We start from the raw sequence: 15,216 nt of genomic DNA, 5'->3' as shown, positions 1-15,216 counted from the left end.
TTGCATAATATTATTAGGCTAACCACGCTGTCAAATTTTAGCATCAAAGTGAATCAATCATGTTAAAATCCATTAAAAAAATTTACTTCATTATCCTAATTCGCATTAAACCTTTTTTATATTAAATGGGGCAATTTGTCTCAGTAATATGCATGACAGCATGATATAGATATTTATAAAGATATGTATCACAAATTTTCCCATATAATAATGTGAATTATATTAATCAAATATAAGCTCGTGGCAGCCCTAGCTTCTCTAATGCTAGGAAAAAACCTAGTACATGGTGTGTGAAAGGCAAATCCTGTATGCATTAGAGGAATGAGATATTGCAACTTAATTCCGATTAAGAAAAACATTTATTTCTTTACGCATATCGATTTTTTATGTCTATAGATTTATTTATGGATTTTAAAACCTTGAGATAAATATTTTGATGTAATTATAACAATATATTAAATTATATTTAAGAAGCATTAAATGAAGCATTAGAAATTATATGCTCAAAATAAAAATCATTATTATTATTATCGTGAAGGTTTCGTTTGAGAGTAAAGGATTAAATTTGTGTACGGAAAAGCTGTTAAATTATTATCGTACTCAAATGTACCTACATGCTTCATAAATATCCATTTACATTGACATTACATCGCTATAAGGACGAAGAGAAAGTCTTCGATGTTCTAACAAAGGTATTTTAAATACACTTTCCTGTCGCATGATTTAGAATCTAGTTTATTTTCAATACCGTATGACTAACATAGCTCCTTATTTTGCTTTAAATGGATGAAATAGTCCTTAAAATGTAAACCGTATGATTGAAATCCATACATCAAACAAATTGCAGTTTTGATTCTCTGTCTCACATACATATGTTGTTACGTGAGAGATAGATTGATTTGCTGTAAACGATAACTAACTATTTGGAAATATATTATAGTATTTATCTTATTCAAATATGCTATTTTATTTTTTTTCTTACTTATTTTACTAATTTCATGCTGCGTCACAGCACGGGATTAATTTTATTTATAAAAGAGTAGTTTGAATACTAAGTAACAAGACATCTTTTACTAGTTTATAAAAAAACCATAGCATGTACCTGAAAGATCTTTTTGCGTATAACTCATGAATTACAATATTAGAAGCCATCGTTTTAATGTATTCCGTATATACGTAGTTGCTAAATCTATAAACATATGATGCCTAAAAAGAAGACGAATTCTTGGAATTCCAAATCACACCCACATAAATAAAATATAATTTAGGCATTACCTCATTTTCGTAAGTACGCATAATTCAACAACTCACAAATACCTACGACTCATAAAAATATTGCGCTAAATGCTTTTAAATTTAATACATTTAATGTCTATGTTAGGTTACTGTAATTTTTTTTGCTTGCTGATTTAATAAATATAAAGGCCAATTAAATATTATGAAAGATATTTAAAATTGTTATATCAAAATGTCTAGAAAATATCATCGCTCTTAAGCGCTGTTTAAAATTATTTATGCATAAAATATACATATTTTAAATCATTGTTTTATTACGTTATTTTCGTATTAAAAATTTTCTTTACACTCAAATCTGCATTCAATGTAACTTCACTAATTTAAAAGTGATCAATAATTAATTAAAATATTAACTGTAGGTATGAACAAATTCAAATAAGGCAGAATAGAAGAGAAACCTACAATCTCATTCAATTAGATTACTTCCTAGATGTCTTAAACATTGAGAACAACATTTAATACTTCTTCCTTCAGATCCTAACGAAGTTCCGATAAAGCTTGGACCAATTTGGAGCCAATTAGTAAGAGCTGCGCAGGAGCATGCATTGTATGCAACAGATAGAACACTTTCTATACCTTCACTAATTTGATGAGCGTGACAATTTGCATCTGAATTACTGTACATGTATAATAACGAATTAATATTTTTTGTATTTAATGGCGTAATAATGTATCATAGTCTAATAATAATTAAATACTCAACGCCCCGAATTTTCACGAGTAAGTTAATTTCACGAGTAAGTTTCTACTCGTGAAATTAACTTTTCGTACAATAAAAATAAATAATTAAAATCAGAATCAGTTCATCTATTCGGAAGATTGTTTATATTTAAGTATGTAGGTATACAACTTTTATTTGTATACGCACATTACTTTACACCTTTGTGGTTTTTCCTTAGTTACTACACAACATTTAACTTGTTAATTAGTTTTGTTCTGCTAATAATAAAAAAAAACTATATAGGATTGAAGACCTCGAATTTGGGTCCGATTATGATCTCTTTTGTTTAGTATAGCAAATATCTATAACAAAGAATCGAATTTACAAGGTATACCATAAATCATAATTAAGCTCAACCATGAAACAAACAACGATTTATCGCAAATTATATCACAGCGATAGCAAAGAGGTTTTGTGTCGGCACAAAAAAATATCAATATCCCAAATAGTAATAAGTACCTCATACTATAAGCTACGTATCAGTTAAAGACTCGTCGGTAAAGCCACCCCGAAGAATTCCCTCAACAAATATACGTATGAAATTTTCATTGACATATATATACATTATACACTATCATCCTATTAATATTATAAATGCGAAAGTTTGTAATCGTGTGTGTGTGTTTGTTGCTCTTTCACGCAAAAACTACTGAACCAATTGCAATGAAATTTAGTACGTAGACAGCTGGACAACTGGAATAACATATAGGCAACTTTTTATCCCAATATTCTTACGGGATACGGACTTACGCGGTTGAAACCGCGGGGCGCAGCTAGTATTATTATATAATTGAAATATTATTTTGACTAAGCAAACAGACTTTCCATGTATTTGTATAATATTGTTTAAGGTAAAATAAATGAAATATATCATCTTTTGATCATTAATTATTATAATGAGCTAAGTAGGACCGCGGGCAGTCTATGCCTCAAATGGTGCATTAGTCATACAATCATGATCTTACGTAAACAAATTACTATTGTAGTATAATGTCATTGCCATAGTCCATTGCAACCTTGGTACAAACCGGACAGGTAATACTTTTAGGGACCTTTAATCGGTCAATCATGTGTACTAGCTTTTCTACACTGAATGTAATTAATATAGTTGTTAAAACTAAAATAAACAGGATTTAGTTACGGAATTAAATTGTCTCACTTGCTTATATAGAGTACTAGCGGTCCGCCCCGGCTTCGCCCGTGGTATTTCTATAGCCAGATCCTGCTAAGATTATAAACGTTAAAGTTTTTAGGTATAGATGAATATATGGATGTTTGCAAGGTGCTCTTTCACGCGAAAACAGTTTATCGACGCCCACTTCACAACGGGCCGTGCAGCAGAAATCGTAATATTTTAATTTCACCACAACTTCAAAACTAAAAGTCCAATTATAATCATTCAAAGACCAAATATTATCAACATAAACTGTACTTATTGATGAAATACTTTATTTTGATAAGGATTAATAGCGTGAGTAAAATAAACGCGTTTAAATTTAGTCCAAAAAAATTCAAGATTTTTAAATAAAAATGTGGTTGTTGTGCCTCACTCGACATAGATAGGTATGGTGTGTCCCGGACTTTTTTGTAGATATTTATAAGATCTACAATTAATTCTAACATTTTATAGTTCTATCTTTTGTAGTTTAGGTAGCGTACGCAAAATAAGTAACTTCATTGGTTGATTTTTTTCAGTTAATCGAAAATATCTTACGGAACCCTATTTTTTTTCAAAATAAAATATAGCCTATGTTACTCGTGGATAATGTAGCTTTCGAATGGTGAAAGAATTTTTAAAATCGGTCCAGTAGTTTTTGAGCCTATTCATTACAACCAAACAAACAAAGTTTTCCTCTTTATAATATTAGTGTAGATAGACTAGAGAGGATGAGGAAAGCATACGGACCTCCGACTCTTCTAGTACAAATTTAATTCTTCTGCTAATTAATAAATGAATTTAAATGTAGATTCGAATGGATCGAAACGAATTATATAGGTATCTATTAAACTTAAATGCAAGCCTGAAATTAAAAAAAATAAATAAATAAAAGAATAAAACAGTCGGAAATGCAGTCAGGTAGTTATTTAGTCTCATTTACTTTAGAAATACTAATACTTCAGATGATAAGATAAAATTTAGTATAATGTCATCTTTGACAGTAATAAAGAAATAGTAAAAGTCGATATATACGTTTTCTTCGACACTAAAATAAGTGTTTTAATAACGTAAGGAAGTTATTAAATATCATTATACTGTCACTAACGAATACATTATGAACTGAGTTAAAGACCTTGGTACTTTTGTATCTGTAAGTATACTATATTATCTCTAGTTTTATTATCGGGTTTCTAACATTCACTAATTTTATAAAAATTAAAAACTTTTTAACGGATTTTAAACGCGATTTATTCATTATATTAGGGGAGACTGCTCTCCGTGACCACGCTCGTATAATACTCGCGTAAAATCAAACACAAGAAAACACTAATTTTATGTTTTATACGAGGAAGTCTAATAGATCATGCGCTAGTATAATTTCAGAACTTCGAAAAAATATTTGTAAATCCGTAGCAAAGTATACAACTCGATAATTTAATTATATAAAATATGAAATGTCTATGTATTTTTTTTAATTTATTTATTTATTTGGTCAACCAACATTTGTTTACAGTGTTTTTTAAGTATAAATAATGTAACAAATATTCTTGCGAAAAAGTAACAAATAATTACAGGTTAACACAGCATGCACAAATTAAACTGAGCTTTTTGTTAAATTAGTACAATACATGCATAACATTACATTTAAACACTTTTATTATAGTCATAAAATTATGATTTCATTTACTTTTTTGATTTTTGAACTTCCCTGGCTTGTTGGGTGTATGGAAGAAGATGTCGATTTTATCGCTGTATTTATTTACAATTTTTGAAAGCCTGGGTAATGCGGTTAATATAGAGAAGGAGTTAATATGCGGTTATTTTGAAGCGGGGATACCTAGCTGGGACACGAATGTTGAGTCTTGTTAGCAATTGGGGGCAGTCAATTTTATTATTAAAAAGTTTAGAGACGAAAAGTAGATCAATGATGTCTCTTCGGTCTTCGAGTGAATACATATTAAAGTTAGAGAGGCGATCTTTATATGAGTTAAGTGCTTTATTTTGTGTTTCACGTTTGTGTATTAAATTCCATAAAAATCTCTTTTGGATACGTCTAGACGTAATATATGTGTGGCATAGTGTGGTCTCCAGACGGTAGAGCAATATTCCAGTATACCTGCGAGGCTGTTAAATAATGTGATTTTAGTTTCATTATTTCTAAACCCTTTGGAATTTCTCATAATGAATCCTAACATGTACGTAGAAAGTCGTAAAATAAGGATTATAAAATGGAAATGAAACAAAGCTTTTCTAACTAAAATCATTGAAATTTTCATAAATACGCGTTAAATTTTTTCAGTTTTAAAGTACCTATTCTATATAATATTAAAATCATATTAACATTAAGCAATATATTTTCCACCTCATTTCAATTTAATTTCTTACAACACAGTGATAAATTACATACTAACGTATTAGCTCCACTCCGCTGTCATCAAAATAAATTGCACGATAACTTGAGCGCATTTAATAACGTTAATATAACTTAGATTCTCACGTATTTATGTCAATACTAGCTGCGACATATTCTGTGTAAAAAGTGCATGATGCTTACTCTCACGTAGCTCTTTAAAATCGAATCAACAGAAGCGAATGAAACAATAAAATACGCCTAGCGAAAATGATAACCTGCTTGGGGAAAATGAATTAAAAAAATTCGTAAAACATTTAGGAACGATAACACTTACTTGCGTGGCAAACATAAGATTTTCATGGTACAAGCTTTCAACCCTTATAACCGCATTGGGTAGAATAAAAATTGTTTTTTAGCGGATACCTACAACATAGTAGCTATTTACATGCCATTTTTCAGTGCGGTCACTTGGTCTGTGCGTTGATAGATCAGTTAGTCGGTCACCCGTGCGTTTATATTATGCAAAGATCGAGAGTTTGTTTGAACGCGCTAATCTCATAAACTAGAGGACCAATTCCCTTAGTGCTATATGCTATATATGCACCATGGGCGAAGCCGGGTAGGACAGAAAGTATTAAATAAAGTAAGATTGGCGGGATTTTGTAAATATCACCAATAAAGGCGAGATATTCCGATACCCAGTGAATTTTGATTATATTAAGGTTAAGCATTATTCTGAAGTAGAAATCTGAACTGAATATTTTAAATTAAATGCTGTCAAAGCAATAACATAATTGCAATCAATGTTATGTACAAATAGACCTGTTCACCACATGATATGTAATTCCAAAACAAGTGATAATAAAAAGTGAGGTCAAAAATTTCCAAATAAGTCAAGTGTCTCTTTTTAACATACGTATATTATTGAATTTGGATAAAATAAAATCATTTACCAATATTTGTATATTATCGTCACCACAGGAGAAATTGCATCAGCAAATAATCTTGAATTACTACTTGTGGGCACAATTAAAAGAAAAATATTATCGAATATTTCTTTAACAAGGTGGCTGATAAATAAAGATACGAATTTATATTTATACAATGTGCATTTTATTTGCCCTCGAGGAGTATTTTGGTTTTAAGTATCTCAGACACGATTTTTCTGACGTTGAAAAACGAGGTAGTAGATATAATAATGTCTGTAATTAATTATTTTATTTAAGAATGCCAAAAAAGGCAAATAGATCACAAGTTGTGGTGTTCCCCATTACGAGTGATCATTTCAATACCTAAAAATGTATTGATCCCATCATTATAATATGCATAATAATTTACGAATATATTCTATTAACGAAGTTCGTGAAAAATATAATTAAGAATGATTTCACGAACAAGTGAAAGGTGTCGTGAAGTGGAGTCGTGTTATGTCAAGGTGTATACTACTAGGCATCTTTTGTGCTATTGTGCTTTGAGTTTGGCCGCCGAGGAGGTTTTAGTGGGTAGAAATCCCACATGCTCTACTTTTCCCCCAAAGCTAGAGCATCTTTGGAAGATTTCCTCCTCATTAAAAAAAAGGCACCTTTTGTTTGGTATATTTTTTAATATTATAGAATAAATCTATAAGATATAGGTCTTAAGTTTGGTATAACTGAGATTGCGAATTCGGAATCGAAACCATATACGAAACCAACACCGGCAATCTGTACCACAATTTTGTGATTCTATTTATAGAAAATGGCGCGAATAGTGGACGGACATGGATGGTATTTTGGCTTGTGTAGAGCAGAGCGGTTGTAGAATTTGTCAGTCGGAATTAGGTCAAACATTTCATCGGTCACAAGTAGGTATTTGCCTGTAACATCTAAAACACACACAAAATTAAGTAAAATTCTATTATGTGCTTATGGCTTAAGAAAACGTGGAAGTGCATTGAATGACGAAGCGCATTAAAGAGACGCCTATTAAATCTACTTAATTATTAATGTATGCCTTCTGTTTTGCTTATTTATTAAATAATATATTATACGTGTTTTCGCTTTTAAATAAACTTCATAAGTTCATATTTGGCCTCTAACGTATTTGTAATTTTATAAAATAGAAGCTAAATTAATATATATTTTAGTATAAAGCAATAACAAGCAGTCGAATTCAATTGCTCCTTGACATTCCGCGGTGCATCGCCTCTCACTTGCTCTTGAAAGTTATTTTTGTGATATTAATGTATTTATAAACGCAATCTCTTTGAAATAAAATAAATAATCTTCTAACAAAATGCGCTTACAAGAACGTGAAGTTTTTTATATCTATTATGTTAAATGGGTGGACGAAAATCATATGTGTATCTAGAACTAATGAATGAAGCAGCTTAACCTGAGATAAGGGTCTTACACTGGATGATAGGGGAGATTATGATCTCTAAACCTATAGGGCGTTCTAGGGCCAACCGCTTAGTATAGACGGTTATGTCTTCCAGAACATTATTCTTTAGTAAAAAACGCTGGAAGTCAAGTTTTCTTACATTGCATGACGTTTAATTGTTGGATACAAAAATAAACACTTAATTAAATTTATTTTTGTGTTTATAATTTACGGAATTTAAAATATATTAAATAAAAATATAAACGTAGGTACATGTGTAGTATGTTTATGACATGTCAAATGCTGTTTAGTATTATTAGCCAACTCTCACTGTTGTACTGAAATAAATAGATTTTTTCAATTTATCCATACATAATCCACATCTTCATTTGTTGCTTATGGTCCCAACCCTAAAAGGACTCTTACGTCAAACAAATATTATGGGCTGATACTAATGATGATGATGAGGACCTTGCGAACGTTTTTACTGATTGCAATAATTTAAAGAATATTAAGAAAATACAATCGCAAAATATTAATAATTTAAATTTATAATAGAATGACGTCTGACGTCTAATTATGATTCAAATACGTATTTATACCTACATAAAAGCCTACACAGTACGGAAGACAGTTCTTTTATAAAATCTCTTGCCAGAAACAGTGGTACCTACTGCAAATGCTTCCATACTAAACATATAATAATGCTAGTTTTTAGCTCGTGTAGTCAAAGGAAATTTCCAAATAAAAATATCAGAGGGAATAATATGTTTTACCGCTGTAACTGTCAGACTATCTAGCCTACAACCTATTTCTATACATATAAATCATTTCACAAAATCTCCATCCGTTGCGCCGTGAAAAAACCAAGCACACTTTCGCATTTATAAATAATATAAAAATATTAGATTGAGGATGTATCGGATTCAAGACGATTGACTTATGCATTCGTCTCTTGTACAGCAGATTGTATAGAATATGTAATAGCTATTTAATTCCACATAGAGTTTTCCTCATAATAACTTCAAATGAACTTTCCACACATGCAAGTATCTAGTCCAGGGGATTATATAATAGTACTTTGACATGTGCCCGACCCGGTTTCCTCTCGTTGATTTCTATATACATCAGCACGTAACTAGTGATTTATTTATATAAGCGTTTAATTGCGGGTCGAATTACTTACCTAGTATTGTAAATGAGAGAGAGATATAAAAACTCTATACTTGAGTCATTTTTTTTATTTTTTTATTTTTTGGGAACATCATACCAACAAACATACCTTCTAAATCGAAACTCTTATAAGACAGTCCATAGTGTACTATTAAAGGTCACTAACTATTCAAGGAATAAGATTGTTTCAAAACATTATTGATTTCTTTCTGATTTATTGCATTCAGAATCACCAAAATGACATACACGGGTTACAAGGATGGAAAGCTTTTGAATAACAATCATACACTAAATTATAGGCACTCACTACTAAAAAATAACGTGAAATTGCAAAAACAGTCTGCAGCTAACAGCTAATTAGGTGTCATTAGTTACGAGTATAATCATATATTGACAATGTTGTCCATAAAATTTAATAATCACTGTTAATACTCAGGAACTCAGGTCCTAACCAATTAATCAGTGTCACATCAATTATTTAGCAGCTGGTCATCCACGAGAAGTTAAAATATATATACGTATAATAAAACCTTGGATATATATATATATATATACAATGTTTATCACCCGTGGGAAGCAGGTTGGGAACTCAATGTATGAAACAATTGTCCATTTTTTTGGTTTATAATATTGGGTTCTCTTAATTGTTTTGCGTTACTTAAGATTCAAGATTCATTCTACTTGATATTTGTGTCGAGTCGAGTGAGATAAAACATAATTGGGGCTCGTTCTCTCTTCATTGTTTACTTTATAACCCATATGGTATATAAAACAACCATTGAAAAGTTATATAATATAGCAAATATATAAACGAAAGAGGTAAATTGTTGTGTTTTTTGTTAGTCTTAAATGTAGCGAACAACATAAACACTACATAGTAAATTTTGCCGAGTCATTTAAAATATTGTTTAATCAAATATTTGAGTAAAAATATTAATACGTTAGATAATAATATGCACGCAACAATTATAGAGGGTTAAAAATTAAAACAAACGCGCTATTAATTGCGAACCTGGTAATTTTTGAAGGAATATTTTCTTGTTATATTCAAAACTAGCGGTCCGCCCCGGCTTCGTCCATGTTACACATTATAGCCTATAGCCTTCCTCAACAAATGGGCTATCTGATACAGAAAGAATTTATTTTTTTGTGCTGTACCAGACCTACATTTTGGTTAATAAGACTTACCTTTAATTTCTTACGTAAATTGTAAAAAATATCATATAAAGCAGAAGTAATTATTTATTTTTTATAAACTATTGTCCATAATGATACATCATTCAAACAAATACACACACAACACAAGTGTCAAAGAAATTATAAATTATACAAATAATAATATAAAACGTATAATCGTGAAGAAAAGTCGCCAAATATTATTAAATATAAATTGGTTTTAACTGGTTTTTATATGCAAAGTAATTTGTATATTACCATTCCTTATTTCTATTTTTTTAACAACGAATATGTATATATATGTGTGTTTTTATTTACCTTCCCCAAAATTTATAATTATAAAACTTAACCGTGAGTTTTTTTACAATGTATTCACATTAGTTCTGTGATATTAACAATACTATATTTTAACAAGACATTTGGAATAAAAAGCCTCGTTTACGTTTAGTACTTTCCCTCACGAAGACTATATTATGTCTTAACAATTGCATTTGTACACGACGGATGCTATCTTGATTTCCGTGTTTTAATTGCGAAAAATTACTATCGCGATTCCACGTAATGTTATCTGTCATATTTTTATAAGTCTTTTCTTTTTGACAGGAGATTGCGTTTGACGTTTTTATTATCTGTTCCTTAGGTTGTAGGAATGTAACCTTTTTTCGTCTTTTTATTTTTTTTATTGCCTCCTCAATGTAAAATTCATTAACATGCTTGAAATAAAATATTAATATCAGGTGGCCCACCTGGCAGCTTCTTTGCTTACCTATCATAAAAAAAAATAATGTGTCTGTGGTATTATGATTTATTTCCACATATAAATATCTAATATATAAAATTCTCGTGTCACAGTTTTCGTTGCCATACTCCTCCGAAACGGCTTCACCGATTTTGATGAAATTTTTTGTGCTTATCCGGTATCTATGAGAATCGGCCAACATCTATTTTTCATACCCCTAAATGATAAGAGTAAGGCAGAACAGCGTTTGCGAATAGGTTGCAGCTAGTAAATTAATAAAATATTTTGAAATTCGAACTGTTCTTGAGTTTGACCGAGGCCGCCTAAGATAGGGTTATCATGAGTTTTTGTTTTTGATTTCCCCACTGAAATTAGCAGTGATCTAGTTTTCACGAATACGAATCTAAATATTGGCTTTTTTCTCATATGTGGAAAATTTTTAAAGCATTCTATTTTTCATTTGCATTTCATAAAAAGCTCAAAGGCTATACTAAAACAGACACTTCATTGTCATCTGAAAGTAATTTTTCATGGTCCATGAATAGTTGCATAACGCAAACATTTCTTCATTACCATACACGATTGAATTTGAATAATTTAAAGTCCATACATCTAGTTTGATTGCGACTGTAGCATACTACTATACTATATTTGCTGCTAATGTGTTACTCGACAAACAGGTTGGTTGATAAGTGACTCCACCCCATGTGTGAGCTAAATCTACTTTCACTGTTTGTGCGATATAGTGTCCATTGACACACGACTTTTTACATTTAGAAGAAAGAATACAGTTTTAATATTTGCAAACCACACAGATTTAATAGGCAGGCAAAGCTAAAAATCTGTAAATTTGATACTATCTGAATGATATCTCGCCGTCACGGTGTCGTTTAGTAATGATCCTATCATGAAAATGCTTATTTAACGATTACTCCATTTTTTTTCTATAAACAATACACATTTTCAACTTAAATCACTTCCTTTTTTTTTCTATTCTTTCAAAATTTCTCATTTATAAAGCATTTCAATGCTATAAAACTAAAAATTAAATTTAAATCACTTCCATTATCACTACCTTGCATAAAATATTTAGCATATTTATAATACAACTTATGTTATAAACATCGTATTAATAATCCTACTAATATTATAAATTCGAAAGTTTGTAAGGATATGTGTGCGTTTGTTGCTCTTTTACTCAAAAACTACTGAACTGATTGCAATGAAATTTGGTACGTAGACAGCTGGACAACTGGAATAACATATAGGCAACTTTTATCTCAATATTCCAACGGGATACGGACTTACGCTGGTGAAACCGCGGGGCGCAGCTAGTCAATTATATATTAAGACAATAAATCAATTGAAAATGAATAATTCCTTGATATTACAATACTTAAAGTACCCAATGAATTGAAAAAAATCGTACCGTACGACAAGGGAAATCTTATACGAGGTGATTTGTAGATTCGATCTGCAGTCATACACTGTACCGCTCCCGATTTGGTATGATCGCAATACTTAGCAAATAATTGCATCCAATTGATATTTTGAGCATTTCCAATGTTCGTGAATCATTAAAAATAAAATACGTAACCTACATTGCGAGTGAAGTATGTAATATTATTTACGTCTATTGCGGTACCAATACCTATACATGTTAATAAATTTCGTACAAAATTAAATGAAGGCTTTACGAATCCACCATCATAACTTCTTGATCAATACTACTTAAATACTAAACATCTAGAGATAGGTCTTTAGCGCTTTTTTTTTGTGGAGACCCAAAATAAATCTGGTTGGTCTCACCAATATCTTTTTATTCGTCCGAAGAGGAATTAAAAGAAAAAACAAATTCAAAAATGGAACAAGCGATAGAGCGTTCGCAAATCTAAATAAATGAATGTTCAATTTTAAAAATGTAGTCTAAGAAAACCGCGACGATATTATAGATTTTAACGAAAATCTTTATGATGCAAGTTGCGTTCAAAATAATTCGCTTGATTAACGTCCAATTCGCTATGGATTAAATTATAAATTCAGTTATGAGAGCAGTATTTTACGATTTTTATTAGATAACAAAGAATTTAGTGCGGTTATAAAAGGTCATTGTTGTACGCATTTATGGGCTTATAAAATATTGAGATAATAGAAAAGTGGTTACGGTTTTTATATTTTATTATAGAGCCCTTCTAAACTTTGGTGTTGCATGGTAAATATAAATGTTATAATAGTTTGTTATATAAGGATGAAATATTTTTGTAATTTGGGTCGAAAAGCATATTTTAGGATTTAAAATCACCTTATCTGAGAATAGCCCAGTTTCCTTTTTATATTATTTTAAGATAATATTTGTATTACACTTTTAGATTGGTATTGATTTTTTTAAACTAAGTTTTTCGGTATGTGTCTATTTGTGGCATCCTAGCTCCCGGAAGGATGAAAAGTTTTTATTATATTTTTATTTTTTTGAGTGACCTCCTATTGTTTAAAATTAAATAATAGTAATAATTGTTTATCAATACGGCTATATTATTTATTCTTCTTATCAAAAAAAGGGTTTATTGTTGATGAAATTGTTCATATAATATATATCTGTAGATATTTTATTACCTGTTTTAAATATTTTTTTTTCTATACACATGAGTAAGAAACTTCATAGACTAATCTCTTTGTACTATGGCTTTGAAATAAATCTGAAGGAATACCTTAAACGTAGTTATTCAATGCCACAATGCGATCAATAAATCTTTCGTTTGCCCAATCAAATTATCGGCTAGTTACAAACGATATAAGTTCCATATGCTTTCAAGGACTACCAAAATAATTGACGTAACTAGATCATATCTCTAACCCCTGACATCACATATGTATGCATGTATCTAAACCAGTTCTCACTGGTTCTAATCTGTCAATTCGACAGCGCTTTCGCAAGAACCTCGCGAATATACAGGTGAAGGTAATGTTACACGAACTTTGATCTAGAAAGCTCGCTTTTTTATCTGTATTAGAAGGGGCTGATTTTCTCGCAGAACCGAGCAGACGTGTGATTTTTAATTTTTTTGCTTGGTGTGGTACCTAATACATCCGAAATATTGTTCTTATGTGAATTAAAAGTACATACTTTTACTTACAAAGTTATTTTATAGGGCTGGAATTGGGTACTAAATGAAAAAGATTTCCATACCATAATCTCCTATAAACATACTCTTTATGGGATACGCAACAAAAGTTAAATAGCAATTTATTTTATTTAATTCTTCACTACATATTTTAATAAATCCATTCACCACGTCTGTATAACTCAAACTACAGCACAGATTTTTATTCTGCTTTGAACAGATGGCGTGAGGTTGTTTTATATAATGTGTTAGATGTTTGACAACGCGTGCGGTAGACCAATAAATAGTTTTATTCGTAGTACCCACTAGACAAATTCATAAACATCGTACCGACATCAGAAATGTATCCCTGTATTTTGTATAAGTAACCAAGATATTATAGATATTTGTTCTACCAAATAAGAGTATTATTCTGACTTCTAGATGGCTATAACCTGCGATTGCCCGATGTCGCAGCCGGGACCCACGCTCGCCGCGACTTGCGGCGGCGGCGCCTTCATGCTCTTCATGGGGCTGCTGGAAGTGTTCCTGAGGAGCCAATGCGATTTAGAGGATCCTTGTGGGAGGACGCAGGTTTGATTTTCCACGAGTATTGTATATAAGACTCTTAAGAAGATTTATAACTACGTAGTATAAAACGTGGCGCTATCCGCCATCTGTGTGTATGATTAGATCTTATAATTGCGCCGCAGTTTTTGATTTAATTCTAGAGGAAGGTTTATATGTATATATCATGTATCATTTCACCCGTGCGAAGCCGGATCACTAGATCATTAATTTTTTATCCGGACGTTTCGAACATGTTACATTGAACGTTTAACAGTGAATCAGTTTACACAGGTATATGATTATTTTGGGAAAAGAAATATGTATATATGGATACTTAATGAATGTGACGTTTAGATTGGTTACTAATAGGTACATTCTGTATTGTCCGTATTTTTGAAATAAATTATTATAATTTTACAGTCTATAAAGGTGAATTCGAATCATTTAATTTTGTTTAACTACGGTCACAGTTAGATTCTGTATTTTGTAATTAAATTCACATAAAAATAGGAGGCCCTATAAAACATGTATCTAGTTAAAAAAATATGCAATTAAAAATGAAATGTT

At 30.7% G+C, this 15,216-nt stretch overlaps 1 protein-coding gene across 1 annotated transcript in view; it reads left to right on the top strand.

Annotated features, from left to right (window-relative positions):
* Window positions 1–15,216, top strand: part of LOC119836150 (glucose dehydrogenase [FAD, quinone]) — a 30,811-nt gene that overhangs the window by 5,134 nt on the left and 10,461 nt on the right. Inside the window, exon 2 of the mRNA XM_038361403.1 lies at window positions 14,524–14,673. Within this exon, the coding sequence (XP_038217331.1) occupies window positions 14,524–14,673 (150 nt within the window). The remainder of the gene's footprint in view (window positions 1–14,523; window positions 14,674–15,216) is intronic.

This window comes from Zerene cesonia, chromosome 23 (assembly GCF_012273895.1).
Source record: "Zerene cesonia ecotype Mississippi chromosome 23, Zerene_cesonia_1.1, whole genome shotgun sequence".
Lineage (NCBI taxonomy): Eukaryota > Metazoa > Arthropoda > Insecta > Lepidoptera > Pieridae > Zerene > Zerene cesonia.
The sequence above is the reverse complement of the archived record's forward strand: the minus strand, read 5'-3'. Positions and strand labels throughout refer to the sequence as shown.